Genomic DNA, 18,193 nt, shown 5'->3' with positions numbered 1-18,193 from the left:
CTCTCATGCGGATGCCATCTTAATGCGCGCGTGCGCGTCCGATAATTGAGAATCGGCACGCGACTCAGCACCGAGTCAGCTGACCTGTCTTGTGATAGCAGCTAGACCGGAGTCGCGAGACAGGCGTACAGTTCTCGTTGCTGGTTGGACTTGTGCTGGAAAACGTCACACCTCTCGCCGTGAGTATTTGCGGCCGAGTCAACTGACACGGCCACCGACGTCTTGTCGCTCGTGCGGATGGTTTCCGAGTCAACGTTTCTCCGTTGGAGATCCGTGCGCGAGCGAGCGAACGAGCGTGCTGTAGTATATCGATCCGGTGGCACTTTACGTGCGCCATCGTCTTCCCCGATCGGGCGCGAATTCGTGAAATTCCTAGTCGATTTCCGATCGGGAAAAACGCAGCTCGCCGATCGCACGATAACCGTTGACGACGATGCTTCGCGCGATCGATCGCGGTCGTCTTCGACGAGAAAACAATCTCGCTTCCGTCTAGCAGACGGCCTACGATCTTCGCGGGGCTACGCCTATTTTTTTGAATGGCCTGCTCACGTGAATCGCGCAGCCAGCGCTTGATAGCGCTTCTTCGATAGATCGTCTTCTCGTATACACTGGACTACACGTAACGATTGATTAGTTAGCCTCCGTTTCATCCCTGTTTTCTTGCGCCTGTCGTTTACTTTAATCACAGCGAACGATATATTTATCAGGTTCCTTAATTCTCTTGTGGTGCGAGCGAGGAAAGAAAAAATTCCAGGAAGCGCAGTTTAAAGAAACAGACTTGTTATATTCGCTTGATATATTTCTATCGTATTCTTACTTTTTATCGCTAAGTCCTTATAATTGATTTATTTAAATAAATATATGATTTAAAATATATTTTAATATATTTAAAACAAGTGTTTGCTTTAAATTTAAAGCGTGGGGAAATAAAGTAAAATTGTATTAACTGGCGCACATTCATGTGTAACTCAAACTGTGGCAATTAAGATAGACGAACGTATTTACGCGATAGCGATGCGTTTCTTTTTTTTGCATTTTGTGACATTTAATTTAGAACAAGTAGTTCGATCAGCAAGTAGTTAGTTAGATCATAGTTCGAAAAATCATTAGATAAAAATCGTATTCTTATGCTAGATATAATCAGTGATAAGATATTTTTAATTAATAACTGTCTTGATAAAGTAAAAACTTTTTTATGAAAAAACTATCATGTTATTTATTATTTAAATATTGTTTTTAAAGTAAGAAAATTTTATATTTAATGTTTAAAATGCAGATTGACAAGTTTTTTTAAATTTATTTTGTTTAAATTATATTTTTCTCTTTAAGTTCTATATTTATGTTAAGATGTAACAAAAATAACAAATTTATTATAATTTTCTTAGCTTGATAATTTTTTAATTCTATCTTCTACGAAGTGAAATATTCAAACTTATTGAATATACTAAATATTAAATACGATTTCTTTTTTTGCAGATAAATTAAGTGTTCAAGATGACGAATCATAGTTTGCTGAAAATTGCACATGAGGAACGGGAGAGCAAGTTCGGATATGTCTATGCAGTATCCGGACCTGGTTAGTTTTTCTCACATGAATTTCATCTGATTCTATTATGCACGTTTTACTTGACATTTTCTTGTTGCAGTTGTTACCGCTGAAAAAATGGCTGGATCGGCTATGTACGAGCTGGTACGAGTCGGTTATTACGAGCTGGTAGGAGAAATTATCAGATTGGAAGGTGATATGGCTACGATACAGGTAAGAAGTGTCAACTGTGTACATTTGTGTTTCGTTATAAAAATAGTTTGACTAATCCCGTAACATGTTTAGGTATACGAAGAGACAAGCGGTGTGACAGTTGGTGATCCCGTGCTTCGCACTGGAAAGCCATTGTCCGTTGAATTGGGTCCTGGCATCCTTGGTAGCATTTTCGACGGTATTCAGCGTCCGTTGAAAGACATCAACGAGCTCACAAGCTCGATTTATATCCCGAAAGGTATCAATGTACCGGCGCTTTCGCGTACCGCTAGTTGGGAATTTAATCCGCATAACGTGAAGAATGGCAGCCATATCACAGGCGGTGACTTATACGGCGTCGTGCACGAAAATACTTTAGTAAAGCACTGGATGATCCTGCCTCCTAAATGTAAAGGCACAGTCACGTACGTCGCGCCCGTTGGCAACTACACTGTCGATGTAAGATTTCGTTTATTACGAATTTCATTTTGTAATTTATATCATAAATTTACATAAATATGTAATATCCTTGTAGGATATCGTATTAGAGACCGAATTCGATGGCGAGAGGCAAAAATACACCATGCTTCAGGTATGAAACATCTCTGGGACATAGAGAATTGAATGTATTACAATTTTGAATGTATTACATGTTGTAAATTTACGTTTGTATGCATACAGGTATGGCCAGTCCGTCAACCTCGTCCGGTTACTGAAAAATTGCCAGCTAATCATCCTCTACTCACTGGTCAACGAGTCTTAGACTCTCTCTTCCCGTAAGAATATTCTTCGGATAATACATTGTAAAACGTATCCAGAAATATTTGGAACATATTATATGTGCAACATGCGTGTTATAGTTGCGTTCAAGGCGGAACCACGGCTATTCCTGGTGCTTTCGGTTGCGGTAAGACCGTCATCTCACAGGCCTTATCCAAATATTCTAACTCCGATGTAATCATTTATGTCGGTTGCGGAGAACGTGGTAATGAGATGTCCGAAGTATTGCGAGATTTCCCTGAATTAACCGTGGAGATCGAAGGTGTCACCGAATCCATCATGAAACGTACCGCTCTGGTCGCCAATACGTCTAACATGCCGGTAGCTGCGCGTGAAGCGTCCATTTACACTGGTATGTGTTATCAAGAAAAATCTCATCAATTTATTATAATATAATTAAACAAATAGAACTATATATTATTCAAGCTATGTTAATAAATAATTTGTTATTTGTGACACAGGTATTACACTATCCGAATATTTCCGTGATATGGGTTACAACGTATCGATGATGGCGGACTCGACATCTCGTTGGGCCGAGGCTCTCCGAGAAATTTCGGGTCGTTTAGCTGAAATGCCTGCCGATTCCGGTTATCCTGCTTATCTCGGTGCTCGTTTAGCCAGCTTTTACGAACGCGCCGGAAGGTATGATGTTATCATATCATAATGTACAAAATAATCGAGTTACTATTGTCAAGTATCTCCCTCGAAATCATATCACAGAGAACATATAATATTAATTACATGTATGATCTCGAAAGAAATTTATATTGAAACAAATAGTATTTTATTTGTTAATCAATGGGACTAATATTAGATATTAATTTCCATGCAGAGTGAAATGTTTGGGAAATCCAGACCGTGAAGGATCTGTTAGTATCGTCGGTGCCGTATCACCACCAGGTGGTGACTTTTCTGATCCTGTGACTAGCGCGACACTTGGTATTGTACAGGTATAAAGAATGTCTGCATAAAAAGTAAAAAAAGATACTGATAAAATAATTTTTTAAATAAATTATTTAATTTGTAGGTATTCTGGGGTTTGGATAAGAAACTTGCGCAACGCAAACACTTCCCGTCCATCAATTGGTTGATATCGTACAGTAAATATTTGCGAGCACTGGACGATTTTTACGACAAGAATTTCCCAGAGTTCGTCCCATTGAGAACGAAAGTGAAGGAGATCTTGCAAGAGGAAGAAGATTTGTCGGAAATTGTGCAATTGGTAGGCAAGGCTTCGCTTGCCGAAACGGATAAAATAACACTTGAAGTAGCAAAATTGCTAAAAGACGATTTTCTGCAACAAAACAGGTATGACATATTGTTTTGAAAGTTTTATGAATGTATTATTCATATTGTGAATGGTTGAATATTACTTGGAAGAATTTTTTCATTCTTTTCTGAATCTTTTTTTAAATTTCTTCTAGTTATTCACCGTACGATCGTTTCTGCCCATTTTATAAGACTGTGGGAATGTTGCGAAATATGATCGCATTCTATGATATGGCAAGACACGCAGTGGAATCAACAGCTCAGTCAGACAACAAAATCACATGGAATGTCATTAGGGACAGTATGGGCAATATTCTTTATCAATTGAGCTCTATGAAGTTCAAGGTAGGTAACTCTAAGCATGTGAAAAAGTCTGACTAATCCCTTCTCGTAATTTTATAATTTTAATGTACCTCTTTCTTTTTTTATTAAAACAAAAATTTTGAAACTTTTAGGACCCTGTTAAGGATGGCGAGGCGAAAATCAGGGCAGACTTTGATCAGCTGCATGAAGATATTCAACAGGCGTTCAGGAATTTAGAAGACTAAATTCCTAACTTGCCACTTGTTAAAAGCAATTTTAAGATATTGATTGTTCTTGTAACTTGGCTCTAACATTTAAGAATATCCCGGTCCAACTAGTAAATTGCAAATAGCCTGCTAAAAATACGACTACATGCAGCATTATCGATTATGTCATATATTATTTGCCGAATATACGTCAACTTTGAAAGAGTTTAAGTGAATTGTAAATAGAGAAGCTACGATAAAATTTATTATCATGCAGCGAAATATTCAAGGGAATGTCGTGTCATGTACATGACGATTGTGACAATAAAGTGGGATATTCTTAAATGCATTTCAAGAAGCATACATTTAAAGATACACTCCGCTTCCTTGAGAGTTAACTTACTTCACTCAAGAGCAAAGCTAATTGTAATTAATCTGATATTATCAAAAAGTAATTTTACCCTTCGTGCAGAAATATACTTTCGTTTCCTTTTTGCTTTGTTAAAGATGCATATAATCAGGAAAATTAATAATTCCTATATGTTTTCCGTAAATGTATAATATAAACGAAAGTATAAAACGGCTCGTTTCGAGGCGCGCAAATTAGAATAATGATATACTCTTGATTATCAGCTATGTGGCATGTGAATAACACGACTGTTCTTGCAAAGAGATTGTGAATCGTGAAGTATTAAATATTGTAACATATAATGTACTATTTAAGCGCGAAAAATGATAATCGCAATTGTTATGCATAATTAAGCATACTATACCTTAACGTTACAAACATGATTTAAAAGTTTAGAACAGAACACACATACACACGCATATATGATACGTTAGACAAATGATCAAGGTGCAGGATCTTCGATATCATGAAGATAATTTGAAAGGAAAAAGAACTTGTGAGTGTTCCATTGACTTCGATATCATTTCCATTGTATGATATGTAAAAAAATACAATAAAATTATGCACAAGAGGATCATGATTTGCTGGATATATGGATATGACCATGCCAAATAAACTCTCGTAGACCACTTTTAATAGATCTTGTTTTAATCATTATTATATAACAATAACCTCGCGGTATGTACATTAACGGTATATTACATTTCGATATCTAACGTTTGTTGAATAAAATTTTGAAGTCTTTCGGTAGAATATCATCTTGTATTGACCAAAATACGTTATTACCACATGTACGTTGCTCTATATTTTATAACAAGGCATCACAACTACCGGAGGAAATGCGGTAGTTGTGAGACACCCTGTTTACACACATACATGTGTAAATAAACATATATGTCCATATGTATAATTAATCACAATTACAATGTAAATCCTAAACTCATTCTATTAGATATTCTATTCTATAATTATGAAAACAGTATTAAAAATAAAAAATAGTTAACGACCTCTGTGTAGTTTCTATGTTTTGTTTGTTATCTGTAGACTCTTTATGTGAATTAACGCAAATTACTTCCTTTTTCAAAATAATTTTGACTGCACCGTCGTTTAAACTTTTCGGGAAAAAAAAAAAAAAAGAATATCATGTCAATATTTAATACTCACAGCCATGATGTTTTAACATATGCCAGTACATTGACACGTCTATGTATATACTTAGGTCGGTATTCATAATTGATTTTTGTCTTAACTGTCTTAAGCAGGGTTGGTTAAAGAAAATTCTTTTTTAAACATAACATTGTGTTTTTTTTAAATAGATTTTTAATATAAATAATGTTCAAGGCTCAGAAGAATAAAACTTAATAATAATTAGCCTAATAAGACTATTTAAGCCAATCACAAGATGTTTATTGTGTGAATTAAAAAATTAAAGAATTAAACCATTAGATGTATAATAATCGTAACTAATCGTAAACGTTTCGACCTATGGTTAAGATCCTTATCAATACTTCAATACGCGTTAAAAATATATCGACTTGTAACTACCGAATGGAAATCATGCGTTTGAATACACTTTATTGTTTTATGGAACCTATCAGTCTCATGAAACATATAAAGTTGTTCAAAAAAACCAATGACGCTTGAGCAATCATTAAACTAGTAAATTTGATAACCTACAAAGCGGTTGGACATTATCATAATGATAGTTGGACAATTCAGATATATTTTTAACGCGTATTGAAGTATTGATAAGGACCTTAACCATAGGTCGAAACGTTTACGATTAGTTACGATTATTATACATCTAATGGTTTAATTCTTTAATTTTTTAATTCACACAATAAATATCTTGTGATTGGCTCAAATAGGCTTATTAGGCTAATTATTATTATATTTTTAATGTTTTGAACATATTTTAAATAAATTAAAAAAGCATATTTAAAACATGTTTTTTACCAACCCTGATCTTAAGATGAAGCCATGAGCCAATTAGAAAGCCACATCTTATTAAAACATTACTTAAGATGGTGTTAAAACAAGAACGGCTATAAATACCGGCCTTAGAAAAGTTAATTGTAACAATCATAACTACACAATTATTATAAATATTCTTCTTTCTCTATTTCATCTAGTTTATTATTAAATAATACGCATAGAGAAATATATTTTCAAAAAAATTTAAAAAAATTTCAGTATATATGTAACATAATCAATATATAATCCATATGTACATATATTATTTACGTCATTAACATAAAGTTGATCCTTTGACAAGATACTTTTTTTATAAGTTTATATGCACGTTTAATTTTGTTCGTGTTGCAATTTGTAATCTATTATCCCAAGGTAGTTACAGAATAAAATAAAATTATTCTTCTAGACTTTCTTATAACTTTCGATTGTATCATAACTATGAATGTATAAAAATTTTTACTTATTTTTTCAGTTTTCACTTAAAAAAATAGATTTAATAACTATAAAAAAAACTTTTCGCTACAATGAGAGAAACTTTTAAATCTTTCTGTAAAATATAAAATGTTAGGGATGCATCGGATCGTAAAATTACCGGATATCCGGACAGAATGTAACATCAGATATCCGGTATCCGATCGGATATCCGACATTTTCCGGATATCCGACAGGATTCCGGGAAAATGTTTTCTTAAAAAAAGAAAAACACCTATAAAGAAAAAAATTGGAATTTTGCAACAATATATGAGACAGTATAGCGCATTGTGAATATGCATACTTATTTCTAGAACATTTGTATAATAAAGTATCAACAATTTAATTGATATCAAATTTCAACCGGATATATTCCCGGATATTGATGACATCCGATTATCCGGTCGGATAGTAAAAAAATGCTGGATAATACCGGATACCGGATACTTTTCGGATATCCGGTGCATCCCTATAAAATGTTTCATTTGCCAAGCAAAAGTCGATATTTGAAATTAATTTAAATTAATCCACTGAATATTTTCAGAACATTTCCTATTCCATAGGAAAGCAGCCTGATATCGTTTAGTATAAATGTGTAATTATGACTATATTACTAAAAATACCTATATTATAAATTTGATTCTGAAAAAAATCAAGATATCTTAAAACTCTTGGTAAGACTGGTGCAGTCATCAGAGAAAAGAATAGAATTAGATTCCCATGTGTGACAAGACACAACTCATAGATTCTAATATTTACAGAAAGAGCTACTGACTCACGAATTAGAGGAAGCTTAAGGACTCAAATGTATAACGTCGGTACTATCGGTCGGGGACGAAGACGATATTTGCGATCTGAGTTGAAGATTATCGCGTTTCAATTGAGTAACTACTTGTTTCAATGATATGATTTCTTGCCGTAGCTTGTCGTTATCTCGCAGGCATTGGCTTAGACTTTGATTAGCTGCACGCAATTCTCCTATGTACTCGCAAGCTCTCGCTAAGATACCTCCTTTACTCTGTTATAGAAAAATAACATTGTGTTAATATAATATCGTTTAAACAATTATTACGACAAAAATTTCAATCTACTATACCTGAGTTTCATAATTAGTTTTCCCATCTCCGCTACCACTGCCGCTACTACCGGTGGTATTAGTTGTAGTATTACAATCAGGGATGATCTTGCCCAACTTTGTAATCCAATTATTTATTTTATCTCTACGCCGACGCTCGACCTCATTATGCGTTGCTCTCCGCCTATCGTCTCTCTAAAAGAAAACAAAAAAAAAGAAATAACTTTTTTGTACACTAGAGAAAATATAAAGTAATGATATCAATCAATTACATAAAGAGTAAAGATATAATTATGATTAACCTTTTTTAAGCCAGCAGTGCAATTCCTCGGGGTTTCTATCTGCAACGTAGCAGTTCTTGGCACCAAGGATCTTGAAGTCTGAGCTGTAGTAAAGACATCGTTGGCATTCCCGATAACATAAAACTGACCATTCAAAGGTGACGTTAAAACCTGTACAGTATTATTCCCCGGTTGCGATGCAGGTATCTCTATCTCATTAGCCGACTGTATAGCTGCTGTACCGTTCACCTGAACAACTCGGTATGCTAAAGTTTCTGGATAACGCATTTCATCGTCTCCAACGGGTTCTCCTAAAAGAAACAGAATACGCAACTATAAAAATTAGTGATCGACAGCATAGCGTTCATCAAATAAGTCATCATGTTTAATCTAAATATTGATATAAACTAATACAAGCTTTGCTTTTAGGAGACACACTCGACACAAATGTCGTCTATCTTTGGCTGCTTCTCTTTTAAGAAACACAGTTGATATAACTGTTATTCTATCTTTCTTGGCATTCAATGATTAACAAAGATAGAATGATACCTGACAATTGTATTTCTTAAAAGGAAAACTGTCTCTGTTATTCATTAAATAATAAGAATGATAGAACAATATTGTATGTCAACTATAGTTGGTATTCATAGTCAATTCTTATATTAAAGACTATTTTCAGTACAGTCATAAGCCAATCAGAAAGATGTATTAGCATCTTAAGACATTACTTAAGATGGTTTTAAAACAAGACTCAACTATGAATACCGGTCTTTGTAATACCGATCATAGTTTACGAATAGAAGAAGACGAAGATCTCATGAAAATATGGCTCTCACCTTCGCAGTCCACAATCTCTGCTTCCTCTATCACGATTCCCGTCGTGCCACCACCGTCATTCTTCACGGTGCTGCAAAATCAAAATAACACTTTCAGACGCGGTATTGTCTTATCTTAACACGGTTACACGCTACGTGTATTACTTCGATGATTGTGTGTGTCGATCCTACGGCGTAAGTGCGCACTGTGCACTAAGTGATGATGACCTTGAGGAGACCTCGGACGAGATGGAAAGGAATGTGTTTGCAATACCGTGCGATCGATATTTAATGTAAACGCTACCTGACATCCTGTTGTTCGAGTTGTTGCTCCAAAATGTCCATTCCTCAGCACCGAAAAAAAAACGTTTGAATTTGTCGAAATTCACGTGAGCTGGTCACGGGACACGGCAACGAGGTCATGTGGTGCATTAAGATGGCGTCGAGTGTCGCACGCACCATCCAGCGGCGCAACACGTCAAAGAGACGAGTAATGTCCCAATTACGTAGACACCGTCGATAACTCCAGTATACAATTTTATATATTTTTATATCTGGAATGGTTGTGTATATTGTTTACGTTCAATTTATATGAATTATCTCTTTTATATAGACAGTACAAATAATGTAAAATTACTTCCAATAAAGAAAGAATTAGCAATTATAAGTTTTATGATTGACGATCGATATATCTTCATTATAATTGATAAACAAAAATCAATTAAAATAAAATTAAGCTTTAGTGCAGTCTATAATAAAAGACGTATCAATGATCCATAGATTTTTTTACATAAATGTGTAGATTAATTTTAATTTTGGTTTAACTTACTTTTTATCTTTTTAGAGATGATCTTAAGCTAGTGCATGAACCAATCTGTGAACGGTATTCATAGTCAGTTCTTATATTCAAGATCGTCTTAAGTTTTGTCTTGGGTGTCACGAACCAATCAGAGGGCCGCATTAGTGTCTTAAGACATTACTTAAGACGGTCTTGAATATAAGATCTGACTATGGCCGGTATTCATAGTCAGATCTTATATTTAAGACCGTCTTAAGTAATGTCTTAAGACGCTAATGCAGCTTTCTGATTGGTTCATGACACCTCAAGGCTGAACTTAAGACGGTCTTGAATATAAGATCTGACTATGGCCGGTATTCATAGTCAGATCTTATATTTAAGACCGTCTTAAGTTCAGCCTTGAGGTGTCATGAACCAATCAGAAAGCTGCATTAGCGTCTTAAGACATTACTTAAGACGGTCTTTAAATATTAATCATATTAACATCTAATGCCTGGTTTATGCTTTGGTCTTAATATTAAAATCCTAAAATTCAGCCAATGGAATACAGTTTTCCATTAAGATCAATTAAGACTGACAGGCCTATTGGCTGAATTTTAAGATTTTAGGATTAAGACCGAAGCATAAACCAAGCATTAGACGTTGCTTGAGATTAAGACCGGACTATGTGGGTTCCGTCCATAGTGTTCTAAGAATTAGAAAAAGATAAAGAGTAAATTAAATCAAGATTAAAATTAATCAATATTGGTAGAAATGGAATTATATAGAAATGAGACAATGGCTGCATTCAGCGGACTCAACTGTTGAGTCCGCTGAATGCACCCATTAGAGGTGGCGGAAGTTCGTAATTCGATTTTTCTTCCACCGTGGGCAGCACCGTCGTTCCCTCACCACCGCTATTGACATCCCACGCATCTTGAGGAATCCGATATCCAATTTTTCTCCGCAGTGGCGCAGTCTCCGCGAGGGTCCACCACCCGCGCCGCGTGCATTTCGTTATGTTTTTGCCCGCCGGAATTTTACGCGGAAACGTTAGACCACGTTAGACGTGAATAGCCGATAAGTCACACGATTACGTTTTGTGCTCGTTGGTGTAATCGAAAATCGCGCAATAATCCATTCCCGCCGAAACCGCGAGATCTCCTCGGCACTCGTCAAGATGACTAGGTGAGCGCGCGAACTTTTTGAGGTTATATCCAATTCGACATTACGAGTTTCCCCGCTTTGTCGACTTTTCTCGCGTGGAAAACGCGCAACAAGCGTTGTATCTCCCGTTTTCAAAATTTGTTGAAGTTAAAAGCCATCCTTTTAAAAAGCCTCACTTTTAATGTCACACAGTCATGTGTATTCGATTTTCAGATCGAAGATAGAACTGGGCGACGTGACACCGCACAACATAAAACAGCTGAAATTGCTCAATCAAGTCGTATTCCCGGTCTCGTACAACGAAAAGTTTTACAAGGATGTACTGGAAGCCGGAGAACTCGCTAAACTAGCATATTACAATGACATAGTGGTAGATAGATTTTTAGTGTTTTTCGTTTAGCACCGCGATCCTCAAATTTTGCTTTATGATTATTCAAAGAACATGACATTGTTTACTAAAAATGAGCTAATTTAAATAGAGATTAATTGTGAAGAAAATCTATATTTTATTATATCATTTAACCTCGCTATTCTGTTCAAGATTTATTATACAATCACATTGTTTAGGTCAATACAATCAAAAATCTCTAATAAAAAATATGTATTAATAGACAAAGTTATCAAATATCTGAAAATAAATTACATTTTGAGTTAAATAAACTTGAATAGGACAGCAAGATTAAAGTACTTTTCACAGATTAAGAAAGTTCAAAGATTATTGTATAATATTAAATTTGACTTGAATATAAATTAGGTTTTAATTTGTGGCATGATTCTCAGGTTGGAGCAGTTTGCTGCCGTGTAGATACTTCAGAAAATTCTAGGCGTTTATATATAATGACATTGGGTTGTCTCTATCCTTATAGAAGATTAGGAATTGGCACTGTTATGGTCCAGCACGTTTTAAACTATGTTAACAAGGATGGTAATTTCGACTCTATCTTCCTGTAAGTATGACTTGCAGTTTTATTGTGACATATTATTTTGGAAGTTTTTAAATTAACATAATCGTCTGACGTTCGCAGACATGTTCAAATAAGTAATGAGGGCGCGATTGATTTTTATAAGAAATTTGGATTTGAGATTGTCGAAACTAAAGAGCATTATTATAAGAGAATAGAACCAGCGGACGCACATGTGCTGCAGAAAACATTGCGTCCACGAACAAATCAAACGAATCATCAAACGGTCAACTAATAAGTAGCATTGTTCATTAATTTATCTTTTTCATAATTTAGAATCTACATACGTTTCCATGTTCTGTCAATAAAAACATTTTATATTATATCTGCATGATGTGAGTCAAATTAATCTTTCCCGTTTATTCTATACCATGCTTAGTGCTGAGACACTACTGTGTCTCCAGATATTTTTGCATGTGCAAAAAGATATAATTGGATTAAGAGAGATGTGAAATTATAACGAAAGATTAAAAGATAAAAATATGCAAAAAATTTTTCTTTAAAAATAAGATATACGACTGCAATTTCTGTATACATTGTTTTTATTATCCATCAATCTTTCTACTCAGATGTACTTAAAAATTTGTACGACATTTAAGCCATGTTTTCTTAGAAAATTATGGCATTAAAACAATTACAAGCACATTGAAAAATATATTCATAAGAAATGAGTGTTGAGAACATTGGATATCTCATATCAAAAATATTGTGTAAAATGAGTATTACAGGAATAAGTGCACGCGCTCGCAGAGAAAACTCATAAAGAAAAATTTTAATTACTATCTAACGTAATATATTATATAGTGTCTCAAATATATTCATAAAAATACATTATTTTACTTGTGTAAGAAAACAAAATAAATTAATATTAAATATCTGTTTTTATATATGTATAGGACGTTCTTTACTAATACATAGTCGAATATTAGATTCGAAACATACTATATTCTAATCATTTTAGATAATGCCGTTCAATACAATATATAACATCAATATGACAACAATAACTAATACAGCTAATACAGTAGAAAATTACTAGTGTAAAGCATCGTCTATTATATACCTAACTCCTGAAATATTACAAAATATAGTTAAGCCGCAGAAAACAATAACAGGTGTTTAGACAATCATATTCGCTGTATAAATAGGTGTTGCTGCAACAGACTGAAGTACATCTTCTGCTCGTCCTAGGTCAATGTATTTTAACAGTAAGTTTTTTTTATTAGTATTGGACAATTATAGTTCCAGTAACTCTTTTATTCTTCTAACACAGATCTCTGAGCCTTCCATTGCTTCTTTCGAAGTCTGTAAGTAACAAAGTAATACAATATTGCGTTAGTACAATTGATTCATATATAATAAAAACAAACGTGTGTATGTGTATATATATCTATCTATCTTACCTGTACAAGATTGAGAAATCCGTGTGGCAAACCCGACAAAATATCTAATGTAACTTTATTACCAAGTGAGCGAAGCTTCCTCGCAAACATGATGCAGTCATCGAGACAAGGATCAAGATGACATGTCTAGAAGCAAAGTATCATGTACAAGACATCTTAAAACTTTCGATCTTAATAGCGGCTAAAGTTCATTACGTTTTATTAGAGTGTAACAAAAATTCAAACAAGTACCAGTATCTTTATGGGCGGTATATTAGCTAGCATATTATCGGGTGCATTATAAGGGCTCAAGAAGGGATCCTTCGGTATCGCAAAAACGAATTCCTCAGAAGAAATGACGTTCTCCATATTAAGTTCTCTGCTATCCTTACTACTTCTTCTACCAAAGGACCACCCGAATAAAGACCATGATTTGTTACTTTGTCCTGAATTATTACCATTTCTATTGACGCTGCCATTCATTGCAACAGGCGATGACGTTGAAGCAAGGCCGGAATTTCTGTACATATTTAAAAATCTGTTGATATATTCTCGAGACTTCGCCTGTGCTTTCGGACATTCAGCACCTGTTGTATTAAAAGATTTTTTTAAATGTATATTCGAGAAGTAAATTTATATTAATGAACACTATGAGAGCATATACTGTCTAATTTATATGTACCATCGACTTCTGTTAAACTAACAGAATTTAATGTCGAATCGGATGGAAGGGATACTAATTTCTGATCATCGTTTGCGCCGTCTCCGTTTGGACTCAGAGCTAATGCTATAAGGTCACTTTCGCTCACTTCTGCAAAAGATTCCGTATCCGATTTGACATCTTCATTTTCGTGTTCTCTGTCAGGCATAAATCGATTACATATATGCAAAATATGATCATTCAATATTAGCTACGAAATATGTACATAAATATTGATATATTTAGATGATTTAATTTTGTTTCATGTTTTTAAAAATAAGTTGATTAAAATAAGGTATAATTTTCATTGAAATCTTACCTTGTGGGTTTCTTATTATCAGCTATATAAGCCTTCAAACATCGTAACATAAAACCGAACGGTAATAATGGATCCGTGAGACAAAGCATACGAGAGGGCGACGGTATAAATTCAATGCGTACTGGTGCATACGCCATAAAAATACCGTCTGGTTTTCTTATATTTAATTGCATACATCTAAAAATAACTCCCAAGTTTATGTTTCCTCCTGCAGAATCACCTATTAAAACATCAGAAAATTTTTGAGTTTATTCAATCGACAGAAACACGTAAAGAAATTATTTTTTTTGTCTTACCAACAAGTATCACTTTTTTTGCAGTACTTCCGAGTAAGGTATTTGCATGTTTTAACGCCCATGCATAAGCATACAGCACCTCTTCGAGTGCACGAGGATAGGGTGCCTCTGGAGCTAAACTATAATCTATACTCAAGATTGGTACTCCAAGCGTCACAGTCCAATTTCGTAGATATATTTCGTGCGATCGTGAAGTTTGTGAAACAAATCCGCCACCGTGAGTATGAATAATTAGTTCGTCGCATAGACCACATAATGTCCCACCTATACCTCCAGACCCAACCTTGTGACAGAATGTTATTAAAAATTATGAAAAATATCCACCAGCATCAGCTTAAAAAATTCTCTATAAATTCTATTCTAAATTGCATAACTTATATATCTCAGGATTATATTTGAGGATATAATTAAATAAAACGTGCGCGCGTACAGTACTTTCAATACTCTATAAGTTTATAAACATATTAATATTTTATGTACCATTCCTAGACGCCGTTTGGAGCTTAGCAACCTAACGTGGATTGGTTTCTTTCCAATGTGACTATTTGGTATTGGAACTGAAATGGTCCCTTCATCTAAAGTAGGTAGAACTAATTCCTCGGGCGGAATAGATATTACCTGATTGATTGCTAAATTCGAGGTGTTTATCATGTTCATTATTGCTGAAATGGAAATCAAAGAAATTCCATTAATTGAATATACAAGAAAGATAATTCTATCTAAATGGGCATCTTTATTATTGCATATAAGGCTTTTTAAATGCAGAACATTAAATATTCACGTGTGCGAAATATTTTCACTTAATATTTTTGAGAGAGAGAGAGAGAGAGAGAGAGAGAGAGAGAGAGAGAGAGAGAGAGAGAAATCACAATTCCTCATTCCTTACCAGATTCGCTCAGAAACCAAAATGCTTGGCAGAAAGAAATGTCAGCGTGCTGAGATATATTAACAATACGACGTGCTCTTGCTTCGGGATCTAATAAATACTTAATAGAATTAGTGCATAGTCCTAGTAGGGTACCATTGCTGTAATACATTTCGCTGAAGGACGCCATAAAGAATGACAGTGTTTTTAATACATGTCTTAAACTATCACAAAACTGAAAAAAAAAAACATTTTAGACAAATAGACACTTTAGATGAATTCAGCTTAAGCGCAAGTATTATTTATTCTCCAAGTACCTGAAATCCTAGGCACCTGCCATAAAAGCAGTATTGATTAACGTTCTGCGCAATACTGAGAAGTTCTTGAGTACTGTATTGTTCTAGAGGGAACAGTGACAGCTTTCCATCATTCATTACTTCTGTGCTCCACGAGTACATTGTTTTTAAATGCTGTAAACATGTAAAGAGTGATGCCAATAGCTGAGAGCATGCTTCTATTTCCCTAAAAATCCAGATTAAATGTAGTCTATTGTTACACCCAGAAGCAAATATAAGATATGATTTGTATAGTGTACAATTACTTCATGTAGTAGCTCTTTCGGAAAAACACGGAGTCTTTCTGATCGTGTATCTGCTGGCAAATCAGCTCGGAATACATGATACACTTATCTACCAACGACAGGAAACTTCTGTATCCATTTCCCAGGGTGTCTTCGTCGAAGTCAAAGTGTGACGCGAACCCGGCGATCTCCCTGTACAGCGGCTGCAGTTCAGTCAGGTAATCCTTGATCGCCACGAAGGCAGCCCTGATCCTGACGCCGTTCTTATCCTGGTGGGAATCAAAATACTTCTCGTTGGCACAGCACAACTCGCGCAACGTGTTCCAGTCGTCCAACTGCTGGGGCTCAAAATCAAACGGCCTTTCGAAGTCATCGTTACACGTCGACATTTGGAACGATTCTCTGAAAGACAACTGGAGCGACACACTCTTTTTTCCTCTTTTTCTGTCTTTCTCTATCGAGAGGACTTCGCGGATCAATTGCCAACAATCCAACGATCAAAACAAATCTTGACTTTGTTACGCATCCTAGACAACTACCGATTGCCCAACGTGAACTCCCGACCTGTCATAAAGGATGATAACGATTATGATTCCACGCGCATAGTTGCGTGACTATGTCAAAAGGTGACTTGACATCGCGCTGACAGCGCGGCTCCACGGCGAGGTTAATCCGTCCCCGGCGCGAATACCGTACTCTTCTCCCAATATATCGCGAGGGTCGACGACGACGGCGACAATTCACGTTTTGCGCTGCCGCGACGCTGCGATCGATTCCGCTCGCGGCGAGTCGCGGCGCGAAGAATCGCGCGGCTTGACTTGACAGTGTTACTTTGACACCCGTCGACGAGGAATCGCGAAACGGGATCGCGCTCCAGTTTCTTTCCTCTGGAGTGTCCCGCAACCCGCGAGCATATCGCGTGTCAGACAAACCGGATGGAGTGGGATGCGCAATAATGTTTCTCGGTCAAGCAAGGAAATCGACGAAGGCTGACATTTTAATAAGAACTTACTTACGCGCGCGCGTTCTTTTCTTGTTTGTGTTTAAAAGCATTGAGGAGCATTGGGGATTATATATAGAGATACTAATATATGTATATATGTCTGTGAGATTATATAACGATTCTTTGCGATTCACCTAAGTAATTTTCTGCAAGAAAAACAACAGCCACCTAAGTAATTTTCCGCATGTAAAAACAAGAAATTTACTATAATTTTCTGCGATCGACTCATCCGCACGTTTAACTGAATGGGCGCGTTCAAGTTGACAAAGCGGCTTGCCTGCTCACCAAGCAAATGAATATAATTGATTGTTATTTATAGATCCAATCAATCATATTCAATCGCTCGGTAAGCATGCCTAGTTGCTTTGTCGTCTTGAACTCGTCCAATGATAATTCGATAAGAACCTGGGAAAATGTTATATGTGAATGTATCTACATATTTTATAAGTATTATATAATTGTATAAAAAATATGTCAATTTTTTTATATAATTATATGTATATGAATAAACATTTTTTCCCGGGAATAAATGATTCATGAATATATGAATAGTAATAAAGGAAATGATAACACGAAACGATAATTAAGTCATAATGAATAAATGATATAATAATGCTGAATGAGGTAGTATTATTTTCCTGCAAATAAAACTCGACTTTAAATTCCTTAGAATTTGAATAAAATTCCGTCTACGGTTTTTGTATCAATATAATATGAGTAACATTTAAAAATGGAAATACATAAAATTAATAAAATATATAACATGAATAAATATATAATAAATATGATGAAATGTTTATATATATATATATATATA

At 35.1% G+C, this 18,193-nt stretch overlaps 4 protein-coding genes across 6 annotated transcripts in view; 2 read left to right on the top strand and 2 right to left on the bottom strand.

The window, feature by feature from the left end:
• The first annotated feature begins 74 nt into the window (after window positions 1–74).
• LOC108720612 (V-type proton ATPase catalytic subunit A) lies at window positions 75–5,977 on the top strand. The gene is made up of 12 exons (XM_018444719.1): window positions 75–179; window positions 1,477–1,576; window positions 1,647–1,759; window positions 1,832–2,197; window positions 2,274–2,330; window positions 2,420–2,514; window positions 2,599–2,870; window positions 2,980–3,163; window positions 3,354–3,471; window positions 3,549–3,829; window positions 3,946–4,135; window positions 4,246–5,977. Exons 2-12 carry the CDS (start codon window positions 1,495–1,497, stop codon window positions 4,336–4,338), a joined length of 1,851 nt encoding a protein of 616 aa, XP_018300221.1. The 5' UTR covers window positions 75–179; window positions 1,477–1,494; the 3' UTR covers window positions 4,339–5,977.
• A 1,750-nt stretch (window positions 5,978–7,727) lies between these two features.
• On the bottom strand, window positions 7,728–9,760 carry LOC108720591 (upstream stimulatory factor 2). 2 transcript variants are annotated; one of them, XM_018444691.1, is made up of 5 exons: window positions 9,629–9,760; window positions 9,346–9,416; window positions 8,531–8,820; window positions 8,250–8,423; window positions 7,728–8,171 (listed from the first exon to the last, which is right to left on the bottom strand). In XM_018444691.1, the coding sequence occupies exons 1-5, from the start codon at window positions 9,667–9,669 to the stop codon at window positions 7,947–7,949; spliced, it is 801 nt and encodes a 266-aa protein (XP_018300193.1). In that variant the 5' UTR covers window positions 9,670–9,760; the 3' UTR covers window positions 7,728–7,946. The 2 variants fall into 2 exon arrangements, with proteins under 2 accessions (XP_018300193.1, XP_018300194.1); XM_018444692.1 differs by having other exon boundaries at window positions 8,531–8,817.
• Window positions 9,761–11,042: 1,282 nt separating this feature from the next.
• Window positions 11,043–12,554, top strand: san (Probable N-acetyltransferase san). Its single transcript, XM_018444724.1, has 4 exons — window positions 11,043–11,290; window positions 11,483–11,639; window positions 12,050–12,216; window positions 12,295–12,554. The coding sequence occupies exons 1-4, from the start codon at window positions 11,283–11,285 to the stop codon at window positions 12,464–12,466; spliced, it is 504 nt and encodes a 167-aa protein (XP_018300226.1). The 5' UTR covers window positions 11,043–11,282; the 3' UTR covers window positions 12,467–12,554.
• A 579-nt stretch (window positions 12,555–13,133) lies between these two features.
• The window catches only part of Hsl (hormone-sensitive lipase), a 5,230-nt gene continuing 170 nt past the window's right edge, over window positions 13,134–18,193 (bottom strand). The window contains exons 1-11 of one of the 2 annotated variants that reach the window (XM_018444723.1): window positions 17,386–17,588; window positions 16,395–16,786; window positions 16,111–16,315; window positions 15,815–16,028; window positions 15,409–15,590; window positions 14,929–15,211; window positions 14,633–14,852; window positions 14,296–14,471; window positions 13,866–14,200; window positions 13,635–13,760; window positions 13,134–13,536 (exon numbers count right to left, since the gene is read on the bottom strand). In XM_018444723.1, coding sequence (XP_018300225.1) covers window positions 13,468–13,536; window positions 13,635–13,760; window positions 13,866–14,200; window positions 14,296–14,471; window positions 14,633–14,852; window positions 14,929–15,211; window positions 15,409–15,590; window positions 15,815–16,028; window positions 16,111–16,315; window positions 16,395–16,762 — 2,178 coding nt within the window. In that variant the 5' untranslated portion in view covers window positions 16,763–16,786; window positions 17,386–17,588 and the 3' untranslated portion in view covers window positions 13,134–13,467. Of the gene's footprint in view, window positions 13,537–13,634; window positions 13,761–13,865; window positions 14,201–14,295; window positions 14,472–14,632; window positions 14,853–14,928; window positions 15,212–15,408; window positions 15,591–15,814; window positions 16,029–16,110; window positions 16,316–16,394; window positions 16,787–17,385; window positions 17,589–18,193 lie in introns of those variants that run through there. The other variant, XM_018444722.1, reaches the window with a different exon arrangement.

Source organism: Mycetomoellerius zeteki, unplaced genomic scaffold (assembly GCF_001594055.1).
Source record: "Mycetomoellerius zeteki isolate Tzet28-1 unplaced genomic scaffold, Tzet1.0 scaffold153, whole genome shotgun sequence".
In the NCBI taxonomy this organism is placed as follows: domain Eukaryota; kingdom Metazoa; phylum Arthropoda; class Insecta; order Hymenoptera; family Formicidae; genus Mycetomoellerius; species Mycetomoellerius zeteki.
This window is presented reverse-complemented; position numbering and strand designations above follow the sequence as displayed.

Coding starts and splice junctions, on each gene's coding strand:
- san (XM_018444724.1), top strand. Junction 11,640..12,049: donor CATATTACAATGACATAGTG/GTAGATAGATTT, acceptor CATGATTCTCAG/GTTGGAGCAGTTTGCTGCCG. Junction 12,217..12,294: donor AATTTCGACTCTATCTTCCT/GTAAGTATGACT, acceptor TGACGTTCGCAG/ACATGTTCAAATAAGTAATG.
- LOC108720612 (XM_018444719.1), top strand. CDS start 1,495: ATGACGAATCATAGTTTGCTGAAAATTGCACATGAGGAACGGGAGAGC. Junction 3,472..3,548: donor CGACACTTGGTATTGTACAG/GTATAAAGAATG, acceptor TTTAATTTGTAG/GTATTCTGGGGTTTGGATAA. Junction 3,830..3,945: donor GATTTTCTGCAACAAAACAG/GTATGACATATT, acceptor AATTTCTTCTAG/TTATTCACCGTACGATCGTT.
- LOC108720591 (XM_018444691.1), bottom strand. CDS start 9,669: ATGGACATTTTGGAGCAACAACTCGAACAACAGGATGTCAG. Junction 8,424..8,530: donor GCACTGCTGGCTTAAAAAAG/GTTAATCATAAT, acceptor GTTTTCTTTTAG/AGAGACGATAGGCGGAGAGC. Junction 8,172..8,249: donor AAACTAATTATGAAACTCAG/GTATAGTAGATT, acceptor TTTCTATAACAG/AGTAAAGGAGGTATCTTAGC.